This window comes from Anopheles ziemanni, chromosome X (genome assembly GCF_943734765.1).
Source record: "Anopheles ziemanni chromosome X, idAnoZiCoDA_A2_x.2, whole genome shotgun sequence".
Taxonomy (NCBI): domain Eukaryota; kingdom Metazoa; phylum Arthropoda; class Insecta; order Diptera; family Culicidae; genus Anopheles; species Anopheles ziemanni.
The window spans coordinates 3884732-3911465 of NC_080707.1; the positions used below are offsets into that span (position 1 = coordinate 3884732).

General features: G+C 47.2%; 1 protein-coding gene across 1 annotated transcript; it reads right to left on the reverse strand.

Moving 5' to 3' along the window:
• Positions 1 to 2239: 2239 nt before the first annotated feature.
• LOC131290883 (protein FAM107B) lies at positions 2240 to 25073 on the reverse strand. The gene is made up of 4 exons (XM_058320068.1): positions 24978 to 25073; positions 4850 to 4981; positions 2636 to 2915; positions 2240 to 2562 (listed from the first exon to the last, which is right to left on the reverse strand). The coding sequence occupies exons 3-4, from the start codon at positions 2773 to 2775 to the stop codon at positions 2286 to 2288; spliced, it is 417 nt and encodes a 138-aa protein (XP_058176051.1). The 5' UTR covers positions 2776 to 2915; positions 4850 to 4981; positions 24978 to 25073; the 3' UTR covers positions 2240 to 2285.
• Positions 25074 to 26734: the final 1661 nt, after the last annotated feature.

Consider the following 26734-nt stretch of genomic DNA (forward strand, 5'->3'; position numbering starts at 1 on the left):
TGGTATTGTTTACGTCGCCCCTGTACTCATTGTAGGAAAAGTCTTTTACAGTTTTACACTAAGGCCCAACAGGTGTGCAAAGGTAGCGCTTGTGTGTGTGTTTTTTGTCTTCGTAATGGGTTCGCTATCGCTTGTCGTTCGTCGCCCGGTGGATCCTTCGTTGCCAGTTCTATTTTTTGCAATTGATTTTATTTATCCGTTTCTTGAATGTTTGTTATTGTTAACTTTTTGTTTAGCATTTTGTTTTTAAAAGTTGTACCAATCTCTGCTTGATGATAAAGTTTTTTTAATTCATGTTGTACAATACCACTGAGCAACGTTGAAATGAATGACTTACAACATTAGTCACAGATGTCTCTGGACATATACAAAAACTGAGCATTATGATTTGAGTTATATTTAGAAAATAATTCTATCGAATCGATGGAAAAGGATGCAACCAATGAGTTGGATCAATTGTTCGCTCGATTTGGTACAACACAACTGCGCGAACAAACGTGACGTGGTCGTTTGTGGCGGTGAGCATATTCCCATTTAGCAACAGGCCGTGGTGGCCGAGAATCCGCTAGGGCGCACCTTTTCAGCGACGTACGAAAATTGGTGGGCGACTCTCCTTTACCATTCCCTTACAAAGGCTTCTGTTCTCATTCCCTCATCTCTTTCCCTAGTTTTATGTAGATGTATCGAAAAGGTTCAACAGTCTATGAGTAGTCTATGTTGTGACACTTAATGAGCCTTGCCTCGACATTCAACCGGTTTCCATTCACTTCTTCTAATGTATATGATGTATCGAAAGTCAAAAACCGAACGCAATAGCCGAATCCCTCTCATTAGGATTTACCCTTCGGTCCCCGAATTTGATTTCATACTGATCCAAACACAATTCTACACACACACACACAACCTGCATAATAGCTTTGAAACAAACAACGGAATCAAGAACAAGTTTCGTTATTTAGAAAACCATTTTTAAGTAAACCAGTTCACGTGTACACAAAGGGAGAGTATATTGCTTCGGCTACCAGCATCACTAATCGACTAATACTTCAAGGCCTGCTATGTTTGTGGTTACCTGCATAATGTGTTCTATACTTGATTTGTAGTTTTGCCTCGGGAATACACCCTAGAACGTTCCGTATCCTTTCTCCATGTGCTGTTTAATTTCCCTTCTTTCGTTCGTTTAACTTTCGCTTTACTTTAATCTAGGTGAGCAGCAGCACTTGATGGGTTTTGGTTTTTGGCCTGATGGAAACGCGAAAATTTTACTGCCTACTGTGCTGCCAACCGATTACCCTATTTATATTTCATTATTTCCCATACGCACACACACAAACACACAGTCACACGCACACGAAACTGTCTATATCAGTTAAAAATGGGTTAGGTATATGGTACTTTCATTTGTTGTTTGCTTGGAAGAACTATCAGTTGCTACAGGTTGCATTAACGCATCATCACTTTTGTTTGGATTGCTGGTTGTATGTTTTGTTTTAAATTTAGTTGTGTTTGGTTTACATGTAGCGTGTGTGTTTGAACTTGATATTTGTGGCGAGCAAACTTTGCAATTATGGCAAAGACCAACAGCGCTCTAAACGGTACAGTATTGGGAGGAAACTTTAGTCCCAAAACGGGGATTGATAGATGGAAAACAAAGCATGCACCTCGATCAGGATGATTTACCTTAAATTGATGCGTGACAAACGATCAAGACAAACATATTGCGAAACAGAGGAAAGAAACGACCAACAAGGCTGTGTGCAGGTTAAGAAAACTCGACAGGGAACGAAAGATCTAGTGCAGCGGCAGAGGCAGCGTCCAGGAGCACTTGTTTCACTAATTCTATTTAAAGCCTATGCAGGTCCTTTCGTTGACCCATTCGCCCACCCCCTCGCCGTACATCTCAAACACGCACACACACACACACCCGCACGCATACACACGCATCCGTCACGCTTATCACTGGCGCAGATATACGTTTTGGCTAAATACTATCGACTGAAACACTGCTGCTCGCTCGTCAACGGCGATGCGGTTAAAAACTCTGCGTAAATAAAACATAATCCCTAGAGTCTACCATCTACGGCTCCCGGTTGCTGGCCGCCAACGCTGCTGCTACGTTTACAAGGATAATATCGACTGCCTGTTCGCCGTTAAAGTTAAAGGGTAAAACAAAACGGCTGCACACTCTCCGCCGAACGGGAACGGCCGCCGTTAGGAAAACCGAAGCTTACGAAAGGAGACTTAAGAAATAGCTTTTCACATTGTTGCTGCGCTGCCGGTGGCGCTCACTTCGTGTCGACGGTGGCCCGCAGCTTGGCGCGTGCGTTCAAGTACTCCGGGTTGATGGAGGCGCTGGTCGCGTCCGGCCCCCCATTTGCACCGCCGCCCGCCGCCTTCTGCTGCTCGAGCCGCTGGGCCCGCTGCATGATGACGCGCCCGAGCTCGCTGGCGATCGACTGCTCCGTCTGCTTGGCCAGATTCTGGGCCGTCAGCACCTGCCGTTCCTTCTGCTTCTCGAGCGCCCGCTGCAGCTCCGACTTCTGGTTCAGCACACTCTTGCCGCTAAAACAAAAAAAAAACAAAACAAACGGGTTAGGTTCGAGTCACCACTGGCCAAACCAACAAAGCCGCCTACATCTTCTGATTGAACATCAACTCCCGGTGCAGGTTCTGACGGTCCATCGACTCGAGCACGGGATTGACGAGCTTCTTTGGTAGTATCAGTCCTTGCGCGTCCGTCATGGCGTTCGGGTTCGAGTTGATCGGTGGCATCATGCCAGCACCCGCTGTCCCCTCCAGCAAACCTCCGTCGGAACCGTTCCGGATGCCCGTGCGCTTCTCCCGCCGCTCGCTGCCCCTCGCGTAGCCAAAGCTTCTGTTCGTGACGCCCTCGCGCTCGTCTAGGTGTGCAGCATCTGTAAACCGGGGTGAGAGTTAGGCGAGATAAGATAGCATTAATTACAATTCGTCCACCAAAATCTTCTTCGTCCACAGATAACGACAAGAGTAGGGGAAGCGGCAAACGGTATACGGTGCGGGGAGAAACTACTTTTGGCAAGCCATTACCGATACAAGTAAGGTGTGTTCTACATCAGGATCCGATCACCTAGCCCTTTCGCGCAGATAGGAAGCCATCGACAACAAGCGAGGGAAGGGTTAAAAACACAACTCCAAGCTAAACCCCCTCTCCCTTCCCCCAACCTGCTCGCTCGAAGATGCGCATCTTTTCGCGGATCGTTTCGCTCGGTTTGAGCTGGGGACGAAACATCGCCGGTGTCGGTCCGCAATAGGGATGTGCGTACTGAGTAAGAATGGGTGAGTGAGTAGAATCTTGCTGATGAATTGATTTGATCTAAACCATCACGGACAGTTTATGGAACTATTTGTTGAGAGTAAGAAAGTAAGTAAACAAGTTTCTAGTCACAACCGAGATTTCAATCCGTACGTGGAACCCGTAAGAGTGGTTAAAAAAGTAAACAAACAAGTGACATTGATGTTTTTACAAAGAAAAAGGATACAAATCACTGCGGTGACAAGTAACTCTCTACTTCTTTTTGGACTGATCGCCATCATCAGGCTCTATGTGCTGAGCTGAATTGGGAGCTAGCCTTAGGAACAAAGTGTTCTTAAAACTCTTGGAATTCGAGTCTCTATCAAGAATTGAAATCTCTGTGGCGACTAGTAGCTCATGTTTCCCGTTTTGAATCACAAGAGAGTAACTAAAAGATTCGAATCATCGTGGTTCAGTGTGATTTGAATCTCTAAAAAGAGTTGTTACTCTCATGGCTAGTTCCAATCAATTAGTAATCAATCTCGGGCTCCATCCAAAGCCCCTTCTGCGGTGTGAGTTCCGGTGCCGACCCTGGAGCGACATTAATCGTGGTAGCTTAATTAGATTACAGGCACTCGCGTGTTTGGACTGTTTGGGTTTGTGCGATGTCTTGACGTCGCTGAAACTACCGGTGACACTTGCCCGAGCGATGGGCGTGAACCTCGCAACTCCGGGCTCTCGGCTTTAGCGACCCCTTCCATGCGAAAAACTGATTCTGACGTAAGCCGGAACGCTTCGCTGTTCCCTTTATTTGCTAGCCCTCCAAGCGTACACCTGACGACACACATTACTCTGGTATTTCCGCGCGGGACCCGGACCTCCAGGCTCGATTTATGCTGCTTGCAATCAGCTGGAGGGGATTATGTCACGTTATGCAGCAAGACACACATAACGCTGGAAGAGTCGACATACGCCAGATACCAAAGCATGCCTTTAGAACCGCCATATCACCATCGGCGTCGTCAAGGAAGTGGTCACGTGCGCGAACCCCTCCGCAGCTCCGATGTCCCCTGTTGGTGATTGTTTGGTGGTGGTGAGGTACTGAAACCTCAAGTTCCCCACGCCGACTGCCGCCGTCGCCGCCGGTAAGCCAATTTACGGTAGTCTCACAATCAGCTGTTACCGATGTCGATTTGTCGAGGCCGTTCCGGTTTGGAATGTGTTCCCCAAAATAAACACACACAAATCCCGGCACAATTGGCAATAATGCGAGCGGTAAAGCAACCGATTTTCCGAAGTGCTTTCCACTATAATCCCCAACCCTGTTCAACGGCATGATGGGTTCCGTCGGTTCATATGGCAAAGAGACCGTCGACGTGGGGAATCGTAGTAGTCTCTAATTTCGTTTAAGAGTGCTTTGCAACTCCCAACTATGTCACGTTCGATTGTCACTTTGCACTAGTAGAGAGTGTTAGTAGGTAGCCTTCCATATCGATATGAACGTGACATACGCCATTGGATGTCCCGAACTAAATTTCTATTGACACACAGTTGTTGCACCAATGTTGTAACACTTACCTCAATCTCTAAAAATAAGGCGAAAAGACAAAATAGCTTCACAAGGTGTCCGTGTAGCTGGATGCAGATAGATTTACGTGTAGTGTTAGGCTCCAGGCGTGTATCCAGTGGTTCCTAGGCGAGGCGCCCTCTCTGGAAGAGACAAGAAAGGAAAAGAGCATAATGAGCTCCTTGTTTAAGACACGTTGAAGAGTTGATGGTTAGAAATTCCTAATCACGGATAGTTTCTAGGGCTGGAGAATCGAACCAACGACTTCTAGCATGGCGTGTCCTCGCGCTACCGCTACGCCATGGGCATCTATCAGAAGCTAGATCGGTCAAGCCTGAATTAGGTCGCACTTCCTGAGGGTCACCTAGTTAGATGTATTATTAAAACGGTAAACAAAAAGACACATAATCTAGTCTGGGAGATTCAATTTTAATAAGTGGAACAAACCATCAACCCTCTTTGCTAGGTAAGTTCACTAGAAGAACTCTATAAGATAAGAGTTCATTGGATTTGGATGTGACAACGATGTACGCTCTAAACTAATGTAACGCATAGGATATTGTCAACACAATTGTATATAGCTGCAAAAACTGCACATTTATGGTAAAATAAAGTAGATCTTGTTGCAACTGTATTCTGAAAAGCCGCATCCAGACGTGGTTAGACACCGTAACATGTACAACCAAATAATTATGTTAATATGCTTGTAAGCTAGCGCGTGGTGACCTAATTGGGACACACGCTTCCAGACTGCGGCCACCTAAGCGCATTCCAGTCGGACGCGAACAGGTTCGCCCGGTTACTTGCATTACCTGGTGACCGAGTAGCGGGTTAGGCCGCGCAAATATAGCGACTCTTGCGTAAATCTGCATGATGCAACCGAAATGTACGCTCGTTGGGCGTAGCACTGATAACGAGTTTGTGCAGGGTGCAAGTCATTTGTACCAGAAGATGTTGAATGTCAACCGAGCTAGCTCTTAGTCCGTGGCGTGCGTCAACCCCAGCTAAGGACAGACGCCAACGCACATCTCGTTCGGAGGGTATACAGAGGGGTTCAGACATTCGTTGGGAGGGGAAGGGGGGAGAGACTATTTCCAGCTGCGCGTCGCAATCCGTTCACCCCAAAACGAATTCGAATCGACTGTGAGGTTGACCGCGCCGCACATAGATAAAGTCAACAGAGCATTGCATTATTCCAGCGCAACACTTGGCGCGTTGTGCCAAGTGCCTGCACGTGCTTGCCGAGTTGGGTCTTTTAACGATTCCAACGCGAGCCCCAACACCGACCCCTCGCTGAGCTCACGCCATTTATGCTGCGCACAATGGTATCAATTGTTTCAGCGGCAACGAGATGAGGTCGGCTACTAAGGCTGGCGTCGGTGGAAAGTCTCCGCTGCTCCAATTGTTCGACCTTTTGGTGGCAACCCGGCACATCCAACCGGATGGGTAGGGGCATTATACCGCATAGAGTTCCATGATCCTCAGCTGATCTCTAGAGTTCGTTCGTGTGGACATACAGTAAGCCGATATAATATTCGTACACAGACATAAACAATAGCGTACCACTCTTGTTATCGCGGTGAATGCATGTATACTGCAAACATTTGACGCCATGTTGTAAATCAACTCGTATCCTTCGATTCTGGAGGCTTTGGAAGTTGTTGGATTTGTAAAACAAGCTTGAACATCGAATGTTTTGCCTCAGAAATGCGACGTTCCATTCATCCATGCCTATTTCCCACCTTCTTCACGGAATCTATCACATTTAAGCTATAGATTTGATGATCTAGACACACTAGAGAACTTTTCAAATCCCAAGATCTAAGTGTGGACTTCTTTCGATACTTTTCAAGCAACTCCCTTCTCTAGTTTCCCTTAGTTCTCTAGTTCTACCGGAGTAAATTCAATAGGGACTAACGTCCTAGGCATTAACAAGAGGATCGCCAACAAATTAATCAACTTCCCGCGAATAGTTCACCTTGTTACCTTATTATTATTGGATAAACGGATAGTTTATTGGCATTCTGATCTATTTGGAATCTTTTCGCGGTTTTCTTGAAAACAAAGTCACCTACAAGTAACTTTGGTTTCAAGTAGAACTTGGTGACTGTACGGATACTTTGTTGACTAACTGTATGTGGTACGTGCCTGATGCCACTTGACTTTGTCAAAACGGCCTTTTAGAACCGTCATCGCTAATGGCGCTTGAACTAGCTGTCACCGGAGGGTGGGTCCGAACGGGAAACCCCGTCTGTCACACGCTGCAGAGTGGCTTTTCTTCCTCGATAAAAGAGAACAAAATCTAACGATTGTCTCGGCGGTCGTGGGCTAAAACGCCGGGCACGCCTTATCTAAACAACCATTGCCTTCGGACGTAAACATCACCGCCGCTCCGTGGTCTCCCAAGGCCCCCGGGGCGGGTGACTCCGACGAAAAGAGAAAACTCGGAACGCGAAGCGAATCGGGGAATACAATCGCGGTTCGATTCCGTTCCGCCGGCGGGATGGAATTCGATCGATAAACACACGCTGGGCGGCGGCGGCGGCGGCGGTACTTTCTCCCGGCGTCTGGAGCCGAAATGCCGGCTCGGGCAGATGCTGGTGCGCCTTGGCGAGCTCGACAACTCCAGTTATAGAACTGCGGCAATGCAGAAAACACACCCGCCAGGAGAGGAGACCGGGCCTAGAACCTTATCGATTCTGCCGGAACCATCCGGGAGCCGATGTCGGGTAAATGCTGCCTGTGTATGGTGTTGCGGAGTTTTAACGCCAAACACGGTGTCTGTCTTCCCTCGCCAACATGCAACGAATCGAAAGAACATCTTGCTGGAGCGTGGCATCCCGGATGCTTTTTATTATCGTTAAGGGGCGGAGATGGGGGGGAGGGCATTAAAATAGAAGAAAACCCGTCTGACTTGAAGAAAATCTAGCGGAAGCTGAACCCACATGGCCGCCAACTGGAGCTCGAGACGTGCCTCGAGCATCCACCGCCAGCATCATTATTCATCGCGACGTAGTTTTTCCAACTAACCCCTTTTTCGTAGGAGATGCTCGGTAATATCTTCTGTTGCCTGCGAGAAATATTCGCGGCCTGCTTTCGGCCAGCAAGAACGCAATTCCAGCATCATTAGATTGTCTCGCCTCCAGCAGTTTCCGCCGGTTGTCGCTTCGGTGAACTTTCTCATCCACAACGCATCCAAACAGGCACTATTCGGGGCTGGGGTGTAATTTCAATTTTAAACCAACCTTCCTTAAATTCACTTCTGAGCTACTGCACGCGTCACGGGTAGGGGAAAGTGAGGCAAAATGCATCGGTATGTTAGAAGACATTTCAACTAAAGGAATAAGTTCACCAGCAAGACATAAGGCTTAGTTTTTCACGTCTCTAGATGAACATTTTATAGTGATAGTAAGATATAACAATAGGTCTGAAATTATTTACTATTTAGCTAACATAATGTAGGCGCTCAAATGAGGTATTACAATCATTTATAACAAACATTTATGAATTGCCTCAGTATTTTACTTAACACGTTGTCTGCCATGGGTATCATTTTTGACAGCACGCTGTCATTATTTCTGAAAAGTTTTTGTCCCATAAATATATGAAAATACAACATAAAAGTTAATTCATAGCTTTACGTTCAAAACCCGTCAGTTTAATAAATGTTATAAACAAATGTTATCAAAAAGATAGTGATAAAAAGTGTGCTTTAAACGCTTAACAGTCAACATGTTAACGAAAAAGAAAAAAAAAACGGATTAATAAAGCTAACATTCTGATTAGTAAGACTTTACATTCTGAATAGTAAGAGTAAGACACTATAAATGTGAGTTGGGTGAAAAGCAATCAAGTTAACATTGAAGTAAGAAAGAGTAGGATATAAAAAGAAGTGAAGAACAACAGCCAGTTGAGTTGAATTCAGTGAGTGGAAGTAAAAGGGTGTATAATATAGAATTTATCCAGAATGTGAAAATTTGTAGTGAATTTCTTTGATGGATTGCGATATTTATACGAGGTACATATTGCCTCACCTCACCCTACAGAATTCTGAAGCTGTCAGCATCGTTCTCGTCGTTGGGTGGTTTTAATGTTTCCCCTCTGTTTCTGACACAGCATACCGGTGAGGGAAAAAAATGGTACAACCACAGCCTTTTTTACACTGAGGATAGGAAAGGAAAAATACAAAACAACACGTTCGCCAGGCAAAGCCACGGACAAAACCCGCCACGAACCCGACCCAAGGTTCCCGAATAAGCCGTCGAGAGCCAGAATCGCTGGAGAAAGCAAAAAGCCTACCTCAACGCGGGAGACCAAAGAGCGACCGAAGAAGACAAAGACGAAGGGATCAAGAAACACGGGGGAAAAAATATATGCTGATCCCAACATATGCGACCTCACTACAACCGGGAACCACTGGAGCAGGCGAAGGAACAATCTCCTCGACCGCTAGGAGCTGGTTCGGCTAAAATAGAGTTCCTTTCTTCGTCTTCTGCTTGTTCTTCTTTGTCTTCCTCGGGTGGCACACCAGAAAACCTGCCTGCCAGTCGCCCTTATCTTCTCGCCCACACCAAGAGCAGCAAGCGGACCGAGTACCAGTTCTTGGCATGGGCTCGCTTTCGCCTCTTCCGCCGGCACCAGCTCCTGCTGCAACCCCGTCTCTCTGACCTGCACCTCACAGCCCAATGTTGTGTTTGTGTGTGAGCGTGAGTTATCTAGGTGTACCTTCTCTTGCGGCTCAACCCGGGCCCTTTGCTGTTCGTTCGACCCCGCGCCGTGCGTTGGTCTAAGATAAAAGAATCACAGACATCCGGGGAAGCGGAGAAGACCCAAGGGCCTGCGGGAGGCGATGGGCTGGTAAGCCGTAAGACGTGGAAATCTTTGGAGGAAACTTTCCTCTGGAGACTGAAGCGCGCTGGAACGGGTTTTCATCAGGTCCAACCCCGACCAGCGAACGATGGATATAAACCCTAGCCCACACGCACGCACGCACACAGGCCACAGGATGAGATTCCTGAGGCGTTCGCCTAGCTGGACGTTAGTTCGGGCATCCGATGACGCTATTCTTTCATTTGATAATGCCGCATCAGAATGCCGATGGGCCATTAGCAGCTCGTCCGCCCGAAATCCGTAAGGAAAGCACGGCGAGCGATGAGATATGACCTCGGGAAGGTCATCAGAGGATTACGAATGAGGGGGTAGATGCTTCTATTCCGACCATTCTGCTTTCTCCCCATTCGTCAATGCGACCAAACGCTGGGACGCTGGGACAAACATTCATCCCACAATCCTGGAATACCTTTAATGTGTCAAAATTTGACGTGAGCCAAATTCGCGAGTTAAATCAAAGCAATCACTGCCATCGCTCCACGCCGTGGGAAACAACTGGCGGTGGATGAATGGCAACTGCACCGCCGAATCAATTGCGCGCGCGTCTGCAACTCGTCCCGCACAAAGAGGGGAGGGGGGGGGGAAGGCCTGCCGGATGCAGCTCGTTTCACCGAATATGGTCCAGAGCCGAATTCCGTTAGTTCCGTTCGCTTGGGGGGGGGGGGGGGGGGGGCGGTAGAACAACACATCTACCGGGACGGTCGAGAGTCCGAACAGTTATTTAACTTATTTACTGGGGGTTTGTTTGGATAAACCGAACCCCTCGAGCTGCACTTGCAACGGGGAGGGAGGGGGTAGAGGCGCAGCAGATGCGGTGGTTGGAGCAGCTACAAATATTTCAAACCTCATGGAGTTGGAGGAGAGTCAAAGTCCGACATACCAGATGTATCCAGAATTTACTTTTTTTTACTTTTCCCTAGAGGGACAAGACACCGGTCACGCAACAGTCAGATCCCTAACGCCTGGAAAGTTCTTATACACTTCCAGGTAGGACTCAGTCACAGTCCGAGAACGTGAAGACGCTTCGGTTGTACATCTGGTCAAGAGGCCTCTCCGGGTGCAAAGCATGAAACGTTCGCCTTGATTCATCGTCACGGATCATGATGGTTCGTCCATCTGAAATGCACTATTGCGCTCCAAGGCTAGCTCCGCTTGGCAGCGGTTTAAAGATGCCCAAACTATTCTTCCAAAACAAGGCTGGAAAAGTCTCTGCTGTCGGTGTTCGGGGCAAGTTTACCACACTACCTCTCAAGGTGTGCGCAACCTTCGGGCGGATGTAATTGAAACCGCTCGATTGGCCTGTCGCGGTGGACCTTAGAGATGGCCGAGTGCTTTGGTGCAATACCGTGCAGTTGCGACACCATCCTCCGGCCCTGAAAATATGATCAAGCGGGGGAAGCCGCACACCTCGAATAGTCATCGCTTTTTCCTCATTAGTTCCAATGTCCAGCGCGGACAAAGGCGTTGCAAAACATCTGTAACAGCCTGTCCGCGTATAAATTGGTGAGGTAGAGTAAACTTGCAACGTCAGTGAAATTATATTTAAGACCACACACAACTCCAAAATTCTGATGATCCTTAAAAGAAACCAATTGTGCCAAAAAGGAAGACAGATGTCCAGTAGAGGCATTGTTCTAGAAAGAAGTATCTGCGGTATCTTGAGGTATTGAAATGACACCTCAGCCACTAACTCCTGTCTATGTTATGAAGTTAGATGGACAGAGTTTGATAGGTTCACGTCAACTCTAAGTTAGTAGCTCCCAGTATCTCACCGCAGAACTCTAGAACTTCTAACAAGATGACGTTGGTGGATGTACGCTACTTGGCCGGAGTTCTCTACGCGATGTCAATTGCGGGCAACCGCGAGCTCGCGGATGTCTCGAATGGTGCGGGCTCTCGTAACGCACGCATAGTAGAATTACCCAACCGGCATGTCGAAACCGATCGGGCACGATATCGATACCCTCCTCCTGGGGGTGTTGCCTCCTCTGCGCGAGCGGCTTTCGGGGAAGTCGATTTCGGTACGCGTCCATCAGCGGAGATAACCCGGTTCGCCACAGCATCCCGCGTAAGAGCTGTTGTTGTTGGGCGCCTGCCGGATACGCTGTCGGGTGTGCGCTTTGCGTGTTGCTCGGTTGTTGTGGCTTTCTTCGCCACTCCGCACTCCACACATCAGCACCGAGAAAAAAAAGGGGGGAAGGAAAGAAATCAAGGAAGCGCGCATCCACTTGGGCTGGCCGATCAAAATTGGATGCTCCTTCTTGGCCGCCTCCGCCTCTCTCTATCTCTCTCTCTCTGGGGTTATTTGGAACAACAAGAGCTTATTGCTTTTTTAAATTCGCCGCGCCATCTCCCATACCCCTTGGGGGTGCCTTCTCCGGCGGGTTGGCTGTGGTGGTAGGATGGTCCGAAGAAAAAAAAACATCCAAAAAATCACAACCTACACCCATCAGGTGCGCGCCCGCCCGCCGGTTTTGGTCCACCCGAAATCCGCCTCCGGAAGAGCGAGAGAAAGCAAAAGCAAAACATTGGCGCTGCCGAATGGAGTGGCGAACAACTGCGACTGCTGGCCTGCCGGCTGGTTACATGCACCAATGTAATGTGCAAAGCTCTAGCCTTCGAGCAACAGAGGAAAAACATAACATCGTCTCGCGGCGGACGGGACGCGCGAAGGGGCGCAAAAAGTTCGGTAAACATTCAACAAAACCAAAACACAGGAGATGAGGAAGACTTACAGCGGACCGGGTGGCCGCCAGTGACCATATGGGCCCGGGCGCGATGCTCGATCCCATGCGGTGGAATTAAACCATAAGTGTGGTGTGCTGCGGTGGGAAAATGGAAGGCAAAAGGCCGAACTACTGTGCCTGGTATTTCGCACTTGTGTTTCTTTTCTCTTCGAGCAGATTTTCTCCTCAGACTTCTCCAAGTGTAGTTCTGGGCTACAAATGCTGAAGTCTTCTTGGAACTTGGAGCCCCGGTTATACTCGAGAAAAAGAGGAGCAGGTTGGAAGTTGTCAATTTACCATCTACTCCTAAGATTTAGCAGACTTCAAATGAACGTGTTTTGAGATGTTCTGCCTTTGAATCGCTTGGATAAAAAGCTCCCCCAGATGTCACTTCTATGAGTTCTAGTTTAAAAACATAGATTTTAAATGTTCCCTACCATTCTCAGATATAGAACTTGTTGGTTACCCTTCCTATGGTACATACAGATGGCCACCTGTAGCCGTAGTTTTACAAGATTTTCGTTACTCCTATCTGACGCAATGGTCAAGGTACATTGCTCGTAAGTTGGAGGTCCGGTGTTCGAATCTCTGCTGGGATAAAATTCTGTTATCTGACTATACTTCAACTTGTTCTGTGGCACCTCGGCAACAACTACGTCTTTACTTTACTCTTGTGGTGTCCCTACTATTTCAATGTGGGACTTAGAAATTGAGATTTTTTAATGTAAATGATACATAGCCTCATATTTAATAACAATTCAACCAGGGCACTTCCGCATTGCAAGGATGAGGAACCACAGTACGTCGACGACTCCATAGACAAAATAGGTACCGGCGGAAGACTTTTGTCTACGTGCGCATGTAACTTCTCCCAATGCCACCGTCATATAACCCGCCATGGATGCCGCCATGCCGACCTCTCTGTAACGACAAAACAATCCAGCAAACAATGTATATTACAGCTCCATTAGCAGCGCTCTCACAAGGAGGTAATTTTTCACTTTGCAATCGTTGTACGCGGCGTAACGAACAGCAATTAGTAGGCAGGGTAACAGCTCAATGTTTTCACCGCTGTACACACGAGCTCAGAGGCGGTGTAAAAAGGCCGCAAAAGGGTGCCAACAACGTGTCTCGGCGCGGGACAACCCCCCTTTCGGGAGGGCCAATTTGTTGTAGTCCCCACAGTGTATGTGTTTTTGTCTGCACGACTCACGCTTTGAGCTCCACGAGCACCGATTGACTCCTCAGGATTCGGATTCCATTTACGCAACTCGCACCTTATCGTCGAACAGCACGATTATTATTATTATCATCAGGTACCACCGCATGCATGCGATGCAAACAAAACAACTTTGTTTACACCTTCGGATTGACTCGCGCAATCAATATTGAACAGAAATGTAGCTGTTTTCGATTACACCGAAAATGTAAGATGGGTTTTGATAACCTCAGGAATGTGTGTTAACCTCCCCCCCAAAAAAAAGGGTTATGTTTATGTCTCGTTGCGTACAAAATAATTGTTGTAAACCCCGCACTTGGATATTACATACAGTGTGCCATTGTTCAAATGTATTTCGCACCTTCACAGCAGGGGACGGTACACTTTTCCCGAAAGATGTTGTCCTCCAACTATGTCTTAATGTTTGGAAAGTGATGTTGAATGTAGTATCCATTTTCTAAACAGGAACGTAACTTAAACATAATACAAAATATTTTTATAAGTTTTACTTTTAACTATTAATGATGATAGTTGGATTTGTTGTATTTTATACTCTTTTAACATATCTCTGCTTGTTCGTTATGTTTCGGTATAATTTCTTTAACAATACTTGAAATTAATCATTCACTCTAATTGATTCACCATGACAAGGTACGCCTTTAATGTTGTGAAGCAAATTTTGTTTACTTAGGGTGTCGAAAATTGTATTCTGTCAAAGTAGTTATTGTGGAATGTAAATTCCTGAGACGGGGTAGTCTAAGAACGATCAGTTTTCAAAAGTCTCATCAAAGTATAAGAGGAAGGCGCCTTAGTATTGTACACCTCGTCCAACAGCTTTGACGTACGTTTTTTGGAAATGAACCAGCGTCATATCGTGAACATTGAGATGAATTGTTTTGTGTACGAAAAACGTTCAGTAGAGCTAAAGCGTCTTCGGCGTTGGGGGTAAAGAGATCCCACAATTGCAAATACTGACCCTATGCTGCTTCCCTCCGCGTAACCTCACCCGAACCGTTTACGCAACGGAGTCGGGGTGCAGAAATGGTCAAAAACTGGGACCGCGGGGCGTTAACAATGCTGCACACGCAACCGGCGCGTACTGCAGTATTTATGTCGGCGCCATTGTGGGTCGGTGTGAGGCCTGGCATTTCAATTTTTATTTGTTTGCCTGTCAAACAGCGCTGCGGTCGTGAGAATGGGGGTGTGGAAGATTCCCTCGGCGCGTCGAAGATGTTTTTTTTTTCAAAGCAGTTGGTTTGTGGAGCATCCATCATCGGTGCACCGGTCTGCATTCCGTGCGAACCGATGCCAGCCTGGCTGCATTGTTACGTGGACGTGTACAGCTGCCCAACAGCGAGTGGTCAGAAACCAAGCGAGCCCCAAAAACAAGGTTGTTGCAAATGCAATTCTGACCACGCGACAGCCAGCACGTGACGTTTGTTTGTAATGACCGTTTGCTCAACCGTGCTGTGCTCCACCGGGAAGAGAGCGGAGTGAAAGTCAAACCGCCATTGTCAACTCCTCCACCCCCCGACCGTTGTGGTTTTGTTCTTCTTCTGCGTGTGTGTGGGGGAGGGGAGGATGACACACGTCGCATACTAATTGCATGCGTACTCACGCGGCCTGTTTTCCCAGCGCGAAAACTTCACTTGACACACTTCTGCCTGTTCCCGGGGGCCTGTCGACCCCCCACACCCACATTCCCGACAACTTTCATCGCCGCATTTCCCTCCCTTTGTTGCTGCGTGTTGTTTTCCACGTGCGGCTGTCAAACAGCTAGTTTTCCACCCGCAAAGCACGCCGACATGGGAGTGACACATTTTCTCCCCAAAAGGGTTAGAATAACGGGTCGGTACATCGGTCGATGGTGATGGTGTGACCTTTAGCGGTACCGTTTTCCCTCTTTCCAAAAGCCACAACACCAAAAACACCTTTATGGACGAAATGCAAACCAAAACTGTATGTTTATTTTATGTTTTGAGAAAATGTCCACCCCCAGGGTTGTGTTGTGTTGGAAGATTTTGAAGCAACTGTTAAGCGTATGATCACAAACAAACCGGCAGTGAAAACTCGAGAACATGTTTATATGCATTGCGAATTGCGGATTTGCTCGAGCATGAAGGAAAAGGCAAAGCGATGATGTTCAAATGAAACACTTTGACGGGAATGAAAGGTCGCGCACACATTTTTCACTATTATTTGCTCGTTTGGAAATGGTTCCGGAAGTGACATCTGATTTATCCAAAAATAAATGACTTTCAGCAATAGAAAACTTTCAACTGTTTCTAAAACTTTCTAAAACCAAGAAAACATAATTCGCTGCATTTGAATTCAAAAACTCTACCATATAAACAAAAAACAAACCAGATCAGACAATAAACTACGAAAACAAAATACATTGAAACAGAAAAAATATGTGCATCAATAGGTTTGTGGAGCTGTCAGAACGACAAAAGTTGCAGAGCAACGCAATAATCAATCATGTCATAATTAGCGTTTACAAGTTTTAGTTCAAAGGGCAAGTTTTACAGTTAACAATTAGTGAAAGTATCCATCAGTTCTTAGCATCTCCTTTGAACAAAGCGCATAAATTGTTGCCTCTAATCTATGCAAAAACACGTTGCCTCAGAGTTCTGTCAAAAACAGATGTGTCAGAGGAGGTAAACATGAATTCGTTATTTAAGTAATGGATCGTTTAGAGACAACAATTATTGTTGTGCAGAAGGATTTGCGAAAGAGAACTTACGTCCACAACGTTCTTATCGCACGCGGCCATTTAAAACACGGCCTCCCCGAAAGCGCAACGCATTTATTTCGTTTCCCCCTCTTGTCTCCGTCTGGTGTTCGACGACGAAATCCGACGCCCAAAAGGCGCAAAAATGGGCGATCGAAATCGGAGAAAGTTTCGGAAGGCCCCCGCCATCCCCTCGCCAACCCCGCGCGGAGGCCTTGAAAAAACTAATTAGCCGCGAGGGGGGGGGGGGGGCCGCTTGCTCCGTAGCTACAATTTACCCCATTTTGTTCGCTACTCCGCACCGATCTGGCTGGCAATCCGTTTTGGCTTCCGTTTAAATCTTTTTTTTTTTTTGTTGTTGTTGTAGATTTCCGCCTCACCCACCGTACTGCTTCACCAGCGTTCGGCGGCAGCGTTTGTACGCACTACTGACCAAATTTTTTCACCCTCGGCATTGAAGTGCGTGATTTTGGCTTGTGGTTAATTTTATTTTTTTTTGTTACAGAATTGGTTTATTTTCCTCCTTTTTTTCGGGTGTAACAATTCAAGTAGAAACGTTGTCCGAAGGCCACTCGATGGCCTTTACGCTTCCCCCACCCCGGCGATCTGCGCCGATCTGCTGCCTCCCGCGACAAAATGCAACGCGGCGTCGTGTGTCAATCGATAGCGAATTGAAACGGAACCGCTCCGCAGAGCGGACGACGGAAAGTGGTAGCGGTAGCGAGAAATAGCTGCTGTGGAGTAAGGCTAGACGCACTGGAAACTAGTGACGATTCAGAAACGTGAGCCAATCCGATGCGAGCTAGTTGGAATGGAGAGGCAATTCTTTAATTCGTTCAGAGTAATGTACCTCGATCAGAATGATTTGGCTCGCTAGGAACAATCTGGTTTATTCAGGATGATTTGGCTCTCTCCGAATTGATTTAGTTCATTTATAATGATTTAGCTTATGTTCAAATACTTTTTAAGCTCATTCCGAATTGATTTTGCTCACTCAAAATGATTTAGCTCACTCAGAATGATTCGATTTACTCGGAATAGATTTGGCTCACTCAAAAGCATTTAACTCATTCAGAATGATTTGGCTCCCTCTTAATAGATTTGGCTCACTCAGAATGGTTTAGCTCACTAAAAATGATTTAGCTCTCGACGAAAGATTCATGAATCCCTTATAAGACAGAGATTCATTCAGATTCATGAATCTGAATCAGATTTACACAACTCTAAATGAGTCAAAATAAATTATCAAAATAGGTGAATTGAAGCAACTCCTTTATTGCGAAGAGTTAACTCACTCACTCACTGTGACTCAGGGTGCACTTCATCGCTCGCAAACGGTGTTGCCAACGTAGGAGCTTCACCCCAGCCTACAGTGTGTGGCGAATGAAATCTAAACCTACCAAACTTCCGGTCCCCATGCCCCAGCATCCTTCCTCCCACTCCCCCACCCCCTCGGAGAAGAGCGCCCCATCGCTACAGCTGATTTCGAAACGTTCGGTGCCCCTTTCTGTGTCTTATACGCTTATGCTTCTAAGACGACTAGCCTGTATGGTTTCGATAGTTCGGCGGTTCGGTTTTTCTTTGGCAACCGGAGCAACCGGTGAAAACTCCCCAAACACCCCCCCACATTCGGCCGTATCTAACGAATCACCTTGGTTGGTTTCATGTTTCTTTTTTCGGTGTGTGCTTCGGTGCGGGTTTTGCTCTCCTATCTGGTTTTTTTATTTTAGCCGCCACACACAATACCGCAACAGGGGGGGAGGGAAAGAAAATCAGTGTGCCCAAACCTTATCGCCTTAGTGTTCCCCTCCGCCCGAACGTTGAACGGCGGGCGGAAAACCGAAGGCCACAATCGGAAAGGAAAAAAGTACCGACAACTGGCGAAGACCGTTGGTGGAGATTTCGCATACCATCTTCTTCGGACCGCTCATATGCTTATGGCCATCCCCGGTGTACCATTCTGCCGTGGGGAAATTGAATTGCCTCGGGAAAAGCCAGTCCCCCGCTTGGGTTTTCTTCTCCGAGTACGTTCTGGCACGCTGAAGATCCTCCTCATGGCCGCACACTTCAGCTCAAGAGCAAGGTAGCGGAAAGCGGCCAACATCTGGATTCGATCGAGAGATCATTGACACACACACACACACTCACGCAGGGGAGGGAGATTTCGTGCGAAAACATTCTCGACCTCGTCCAAGCCAGACACGCTTGATGAAGGGTTTCGGTCACGAGTTCCGCACGGCTCTGCACGTTCTATTCCCGGAACGGTGAGATAATGCTGGATGACCTACACCCCTCGCGGGTTGCCCTGGATATGCAGGGGTCGCCAACCGCGCTGCTTTATTCCAGGTGCGATCATTCAGACAATACCTTCCCAAAGCATACATGCTGTATCATGTTTGTAATTATAGTAGCTTACTTCTGAATTAATGCACTACTGTATTGGTAAAAAGGGGGGGAATGTTTCTGTCACCTGCATTAAGCAATGAAATAAAATATGACACTTCACCTGAAAGTGACAGTCATTCCAATATGTCTGTGCTTATTTCATTGCAACATTGCAATGATCCCAACCAGGTCAAGCATCGAAATATTGCAATGACTGTCATTTTTGACAGAAGTGTCAAAATTTATTTCTCGACAGTGACAGTGAAAGGATTTTTCTTGAAATTTTGAAGTGATCCATGGTGCCTCACACTACTTTAATTTACCTTTTTTTTAAACTGAGCTTGATGTGTCTTTACTTGAATCTAAGCCTTAATAGTCACACCATTTCACTATGTTAATTACTATGTTTTATATAGAGCGATATTAATTTGTATCAAAAGGGATTTAGTATGAATGTGAAGAATTAAACTAAACTTGCCTCTGGCTCGTATATTTGTAGATCCTTTGCCGACCACTGACAACTACCAGGCTCACGTATAGAGAAGCGTTATGGCCCTGGAGATACCCATCAAAGGTCCGGCTGTTTTGGATTCTCTTGTTGAGTATTTGCATTGAAAACGTCACGCCGCGAGCGCAAACGCAAGCGCCTGCCTTCGCCAAATCGACATTACAGACGTGTGTTCGACCGATCCCCCCCCCCCCCCCCCTTTCTCTCCTATTACCCTCATCATCGCCACATACGAGGCGGAATTGCAGCTTTTATCCAAATATGAGGAAACTGCGACTCGTAACTTGTTTCCCCCCCCCCCCCCCCCCCCGTGGCCTCCTCTCCTTCTGGCCATCCAAACGACCATAGTTTCAGCTCGGGCCATTTTTGCCGCCACACATCTAGCAGCTCCGAAAACGGTCACAAACCGCTTGGGCAAACGTAACAGAGGCAGAAACACATCATCCCACCCAACCACCGGCGTCGTTGTTGGAAATTTCTCCGAGACAATCCGAAAACCTTCCCTGCCACGGCGACCGGAAACAACATCTTGTCGGGGGTCAAACTTGTACGGAGACATTGTGCAAAACAAAAAAAACGGGGTAAAAAGCAGCAAGAGGGACGAGGGGGTAACTAGTTGCGCACAGTAGGTGTTTGCGGTGGACTGGAAAATGGAAGTTTGATTGATTTAACTTCTGACAAATAGTTGAACTGCAGACCCAACGTAATCAATCAGTAATTTTCAATTCATAGAGACGGTCATAAAATGCAAAATCATTTTAAATCAACTATCCGTAAATAAATTACTAAAACTAAATTCAAAATAAAAAAATACGACAAGCTTTAGACATTGCTTGTCTTCATCTTGTGAGAGAATCATTAAACATATATGCAAAATAGCGTGATCATATGTAATAAACAATACAATTATACGTCTTGATGTTTACTGTGTGTTGCTGTGAGCTGAGAAATGTTTTTCTTTAATGTTCCGGACAAAATGATTTGATCATTTTGGTTTCACCCGATCCCTAATTATTTTGCTAATTTTGGTAAGCTCCTGGGCAAGGTTGACAGATGGTTTAATGCAATTTCCAAGAGTGTGCGAGTCCACTTCCGTCCCACCATAGTACCATTACCATTGTGCGGAGTCCTTCCGAAAGGGAACTATCACATGTAGAAGGAGTCGAAGATGAACACGTCACACCGCAAAGGCGAAATTGATGAACAATATATCGTTGCGCGTAATTTGGAAAACCTTCCCAAGGCTCGCAAAATGGTGTTTTTGTTTTCCGGTGTGCTGTTGTGCGCCCGAGATCGGTGTGTTTTACCCCGTGGAAACGCGTCTTTGTCCAGTGTGTTCCGTGTGTCCGGCAAAAGACCAACAATTGCAATCGGCCCGGCGAGGAAACTAGGTCTCGCCCAAAAACACTGGGATGCTGTAACCGGAATGGTCTGGTGCGTGTCCGCTCACCAGGGGCGAGGGCGAAGGGGGTTGTCATGTAACGCAAATTAAATGATAGTGGCGCACAGCATCAACAACCGGCGGCGCGGGAAAATCGCGTTGGCCGAAGAATCGAATTAGGAAAAACTGAAGCTACCCACCGTCGCGCTGTCCCTCTCTCTCTCTCTCTCTCTCCCCGGTTGCGGTTCACTTCCCGTCACGACGAAGAAGCGACGAACAAAGGCGAGCCCAACCATGTGGTGCGTATGCCAACCGTGTCACGCCGGCATGGAAATGGGAGGGAAAACTTGCGAACGAAACCCAAAAAAAAAACAAAATCAAAAAGAAAGCAAAACGCGTGCAGCAGCTTGCATCGCCATCGGGCGGACATGAACATCGCGCGGGGAGGGGGAAGGCGGGCGGCGACGGGAGCAAAGACCATTAAAAACCACAAGAGTACAGCACTGAAGTAAAGCCCAGCTTATGTCATCCGGCTCGCAGGCTCGCCAAACAGTCAAGCCGAGCGACGGTGAAGAAAGCGCTATGGCGCCCAGATGCCGGGATAGGGGAATGGAGGGGGGGGGACACTGGCGGGTGGTGTTTCGTTTCCATCTGGAGCACTTGCCGCCGCCCGGAAAAACAGAAAGAAACGTCATCCGCGATTTTACGAAGATACGACCGCCAGCTCGTCGCTGTCAATGCGGAGTGAAATTATGCTGTTGTTTGTCGCATCTCTTCCCCGGTCAAACCACCTCCCTCCCCCCTCCCCATACCTTCTCTAAATTCTGCAATTGTTGGTGATTTGTTGAGCACGAGACGGATCGGTTTCGGAAAACAACGGACGGTAGGTTAAAATCAAATTAACGTTGCCCAACGTTAGAGAGAGGCAGAGTTTGTTTCCAAACGGGGAAAAGGGGCGGGAAATGCAATTACCCTACGAGTGTCGCGTAACTAAGAAGAAGGAAGGTATCTGGTCTCATTTGTGTGAAGTTTTGCCCAATTTTTTGTTTAAATCTTACGCCAATACGTAACCTTTTTGTCAACCATTACTAGAAGAAGACGATGTTTCGAAAAACAACGACTGCTAAAGTTGATCAAAGACTGCTAAAGTTACATGGAAACTGAGTAAACGGAGCTGGAAAACCATTAATCGTGTTACTTTGTCCTTTCGGTTACGATGAAGTAAACAAATAAGAAAAGTTTTTCGTTAGAAACAATTCTAATTATATTAATATTGCCTCAAATACCATAAAAGCATCGAAAGAAATGGACAACCTCACTTAAAGATTAACATTCGTTGAGAGAAGTGCCTCCAAATGCAATGAAAAAGGTCCTTAGCTGTGAAGGAAAATGATCTAAGAGACAAAACTGGAGTAAGTCATCCTGATGAGTGAATTTCGAAAGAATAATGACGCCATCTGTCATGCCATTCATCGTTGCAAAACAATCTGTTGTACCAAGAAAACAACCAACCATTTGCAAGTTGGAAAGATTAATTATGTCAATCAAACTTCCAATCATATTAAACTGTTAAACTGTTTTCGTTTTTCCAATTAACATAAAAAGAAATATGATTATTACATGATAACCATGAAAACGATGTGCAATACATGTAAATGCGTTCTAATTATGTCGGAAAATCGCTTCAGGATGCTAAACTAAACCGAGGCACGTGCAGTGCATGAGTTACAAACGGGTAATACGCAAAGGCGACGAGCTTTTCGAAAAACGAATAGCCAGAAAATGTGTCACGCTCCGGTCACAATTGCCGGGCAAATTGCTCAACCGACAGGAAAGATTGCGATGTTAAAACATGTTGTCATTTCCATTGTTTTATTATAGCGTGCCAAAAAAGAAAAAAACGGCTGTGGAAGGAGAAAAGCGAACGGCAAACGGAAACAAAATTGTGCTGAAAAACGGTGTAAAAAAGTGAAAATAAAAAGAACGAACCAATAAACGGGGCCACATGCAGGATAAAATAAAAGAAGCCCGTCGAGTGGATGCTTATTGTTCGGCTATATTGAGGGCGGTTTGCGGGCGATGTTCATTTTCCCGGTTTGCAAAAGGATATGAAATTGTGCTCCCTTTTGGCGGAAATGGTATCCTCTACTTCTATGTTTAATAATTGAAACCATTCGAGTGTGCACATACTTTGCTGTCGCGATGGTTTCATTGGTGGCACATTCGGGGGCCCCGGGATGGAAATCGAAAAACGGGCATGTACAATTCTAAAATTAGACCATCGCAGGCGAAACGAAACGCCTTTCCGCACACCGAGTGGGTGGTGAGGAGCTGTTTCGGGAAGTAAGTTGGGAGGACCTCCTTCGAAGCAGCCAGCCACCGAAAAGCTGCTAGGTTTTACCGATCCGGGCCCGTTGCAAGATCCACACAAAGTTGAATGAACATGCCCCATTCGATCGATTTAGCCTCGTAACAGAGCGAAACTCTCCGATCCGATCCGGTGTAGTCAAATTCGATTTCCTTCCCGCAGCTTGAGATGCTGGCGTTGATGATGGCAGGACAACCGCTGGCTCGGGCTCGGGCAAGCTAATTAAATTGTCTCGCCGGATTGGAAAAAGCTTGGGCTAGGGGTGGGGGCTGGGGGGCCCATGATGTTCGGTTGCAATCCACAGCCGGATGGGTAATTTTCAGGACTCAATTTTTAATTTGATTTGGTCTCGTCTTGCCAGCGCTGCTTCCTCCCCCCTCCCCGAACCCAAAGCGCCACGGCTTGGATGGGGTGCGGGGGAATGAGGCCACACCGGGCCTCGATCAATAAACTTCCCACAACATTCGCGGGTGCAGCGGCAACGGGCGCCGCACTGGGAATGGGACGAGGATCATCCTCCGCAGGTTTTGCAGCCACAGCCACAGCCACTTTCACGATTCGCCACGGATGCATATACGCGCCGATGGGGGGAACAATAAATGTGGAATGGAAAAATGTGATGCGATGCAAACCGCGGAAGGAGGAGGCGGCACGGGGAAGGGGGGCGCGCACGGTGAGCTTCTTTCCGGCCGCCAACGGGCCCCTTCTTCTCCGCCGACGTTTTCCCGCGACCCGTTCTGCAAGGTGAAAATGCAATTTTCAATTACGACCAGAACGGAAATTAGTTGCTCGGGCTGCGACCGGGAAAGGGAGGGGGGGGTGGGGAGGCTGCTGATAGAAATCTCCTCGCCACCCAACCCAACCACTCCCCCTCAACAGTGTTGTCAAACCGAACCCGGGGGGCTCACTTTGCAATGATATTTACTTCACGAAATCGAATCAACGGAATTATGCTCCACATTTTATAAACGGCCGATTTCAACTTGCTACACGACGTCTCGTCTCAGCACGAATGAATTTTGTAGCTACCAAGTGTTGTTAAAGCGATTGCCGCCTACTTTTTGCCTCCGTGCATCAACTTTTGTCTCCGAGGCAGATGGTTTTGACAGAACGCATCCATTTCGATCTATTCCGCTCTAAGGCAACCGTTTTTGTTTATCAGCTTTTCATTGTCTACCTTTCTAAAAATGTGGTCATTTGTGGGCATAAATGTAAACAAGGAGATTAACCTACAAAGAGAAAAATAATGCTTCTTCTTCTTCTTCTTTCGCTATGCGAGTCGGGGTATATCCTCCTACGCTAAGTCGAACGTTTGTTCCCTTACTCGTAATCAGAGGCGTACCGACTCTGTCCGAACTCCTATGAAGGGGCTCGTCCTTTAGGACCGGCTAATAATAGCCATATGTCCACCCGCCGGCCACGGGAGGGATAATTCCTTCCGTTGTCAGGACACAAGAACTCGTGGTCCGCTTGATTGACTCAAACAGAACGAGATGTGCGGCAGCTAGGATTTTTCTGACCTGAGCTCCAGCTCGGCGTGACCACGCGGTCGTGCCGTAACCTTACTTTTCCGCTAACCCTTTCAGGAACTGCACTGCTAACCTCCGCTCTGATTCACTGCCGAACTGAAACTGGAAAAATAATGCAAAAATAAATGTTCAGTGCAGTCCTCGTTTGGAGAAATGTAAAACAAAAAACAAATAAGTGATCAACAAACGAGGCAGCTATGAACTGTACTAGGAAAATCGAACATGGTTTGGTAGGAGACAAAATGAGATGCATTGTTGCAAAAATCGGATGCTCTAAAGACAGTAACACCTGCTTTCGAGACAAACTGGCCGTCTGCCTGTGGCTGTGTAAGGCGATTGAAGGGAAAATCCAAGCAAATTGACAAGTAAAGCCGAAACAAAATCTGCCGACTGACTTACCTTGCGTACGGTTGTGTTTCAACCTGGCTGGCTTAATCCTCCGCGTACGTGGGGACGTCTGTGCGTCTGGGAAATCCTGATGGCTCCCGTGCTTTTCTACCCTTTTTTCGCGCAGGCTTGCACGCCCTTCGGTTTCGGGTTGGTCGGTTTGATCGTGGTTGGTGGACGAATTTTTCCTCTCACGCCGTCGTGTCACTTTTCAGCTCGCTGTTGGCTCGCTGGCGCCTGTGCGCACCGGAAATGAAAAGGGTCGTCGTAGTGCTGCTAGTGGCTTCCGACTCGCACCGCTCAATCATGCTCGCACCGATCACCGAGAGTGGGTCTCGTTTGTTTCGTTTCCCTGTGGTTGTTTTTGTTTTTTATTTATCTTTTTTTTCTTGTTGCTTTTTTCTAGTAAAGAGTGGATTTTCTTTCCCTCGGAGGCACACAAACACACACACACACACACGCGCGCGCGGTGGGCACTGCACTTATTGGCGATATTTGTACATCTGCGCGGCCACGAAACGGAACCGGTAGGGAAAGAAAAAAGGGCAGAAAAATGACTGGGATGAAAAAGCAGCAGCCAAGGCAAGGGGGGAAGAAAATAAAAGGGTACAAAACCTGTTGCAACGATCGAACGACCGGGGCGACAACGGGGCGGAGGATCATCAAGTGCGAAGGTTTGGGTTTTACGGGCCCCTAGGTTTACCCAGACAAGGGGAGAGAGAAAGAGGGAGCGAGCGCTGGAGTGACATTCATTTTTACAGGAGTGTTACATGCAAGTGTAACGAAAGCTTGTAGCAACACAAGCTCGTGTAAATATATGGTTTCCATGGCTGTAAAAAAAAGCGCGATTCGAAGTACCCGCCCCGCTCGGGTTGAGCGAAAAATGTCGCTTCACTTCCCTGCTTGGCTTCCGGTGTAATGCGTTGTTTGGCCATGTTGTCCTGAAAACATTCCGAAGCGCGCGCGGACAATGACGTTCGCCGAAAAACAGCAACCTGTCGCGCAGCATCATTTAAAACACGTCTGTGCGTGTGTGTGTCTTCGCGAAAAAGCGAATGCGAAATTGTGATGATGCAGATGAAGTGAACAGGACCCGCGGGAGGTTCGTGAACCTGAAACCGGATTGACCTCGCCGGTGAAGCAGCCTCCCTTGACATCCGTTCATCTTCAACAATGCCAAGTTCTATAGAAAGGTTCGGATGCAATCCGTGGGAAAGACATCCGCAATTTATGAAACCATAGCTCAATAACATTGCCCACTCTGTGATCGCTCAATTTTCGTTGCGCTCGAAGGATGTAGGCTTACAAGCGGAAAATAAGCAGGTTGGTTGGATGGAGCTGAACCGTGATGAACTTTGCAATCGAGATGCGGACGCGAAGATGCAAGATGCACAAACACACCGACATCCGTTATCGAAGCGCGAATGTGCCCGTATCACCTTCAGCATTCGATTGGATGCTGGCTCTTCTAATTTAATCTATTTTGCCACGCCGAGACTGATCATATGACGAAATCTGATCAATATTACAATTCCAGCTAACGCTGGTTGTGACAAAGGGTTGTTACGTCGTTGAAAAGAGCCTCAAAAAGAAAAACAGGATTCCACACCGCAATATGTACCGGTGCGCGTGCGTGCGTGCGTGCATGCTTATGGCCGGACCGAACCCACATCCCGGGTGTGTGACAGAGTGAGCAGATGGACTCTCGGCGGAAAAGCATACACACACGCAAGCACACCACGGGCAATGTCCGGACCACCGGTTGTTTG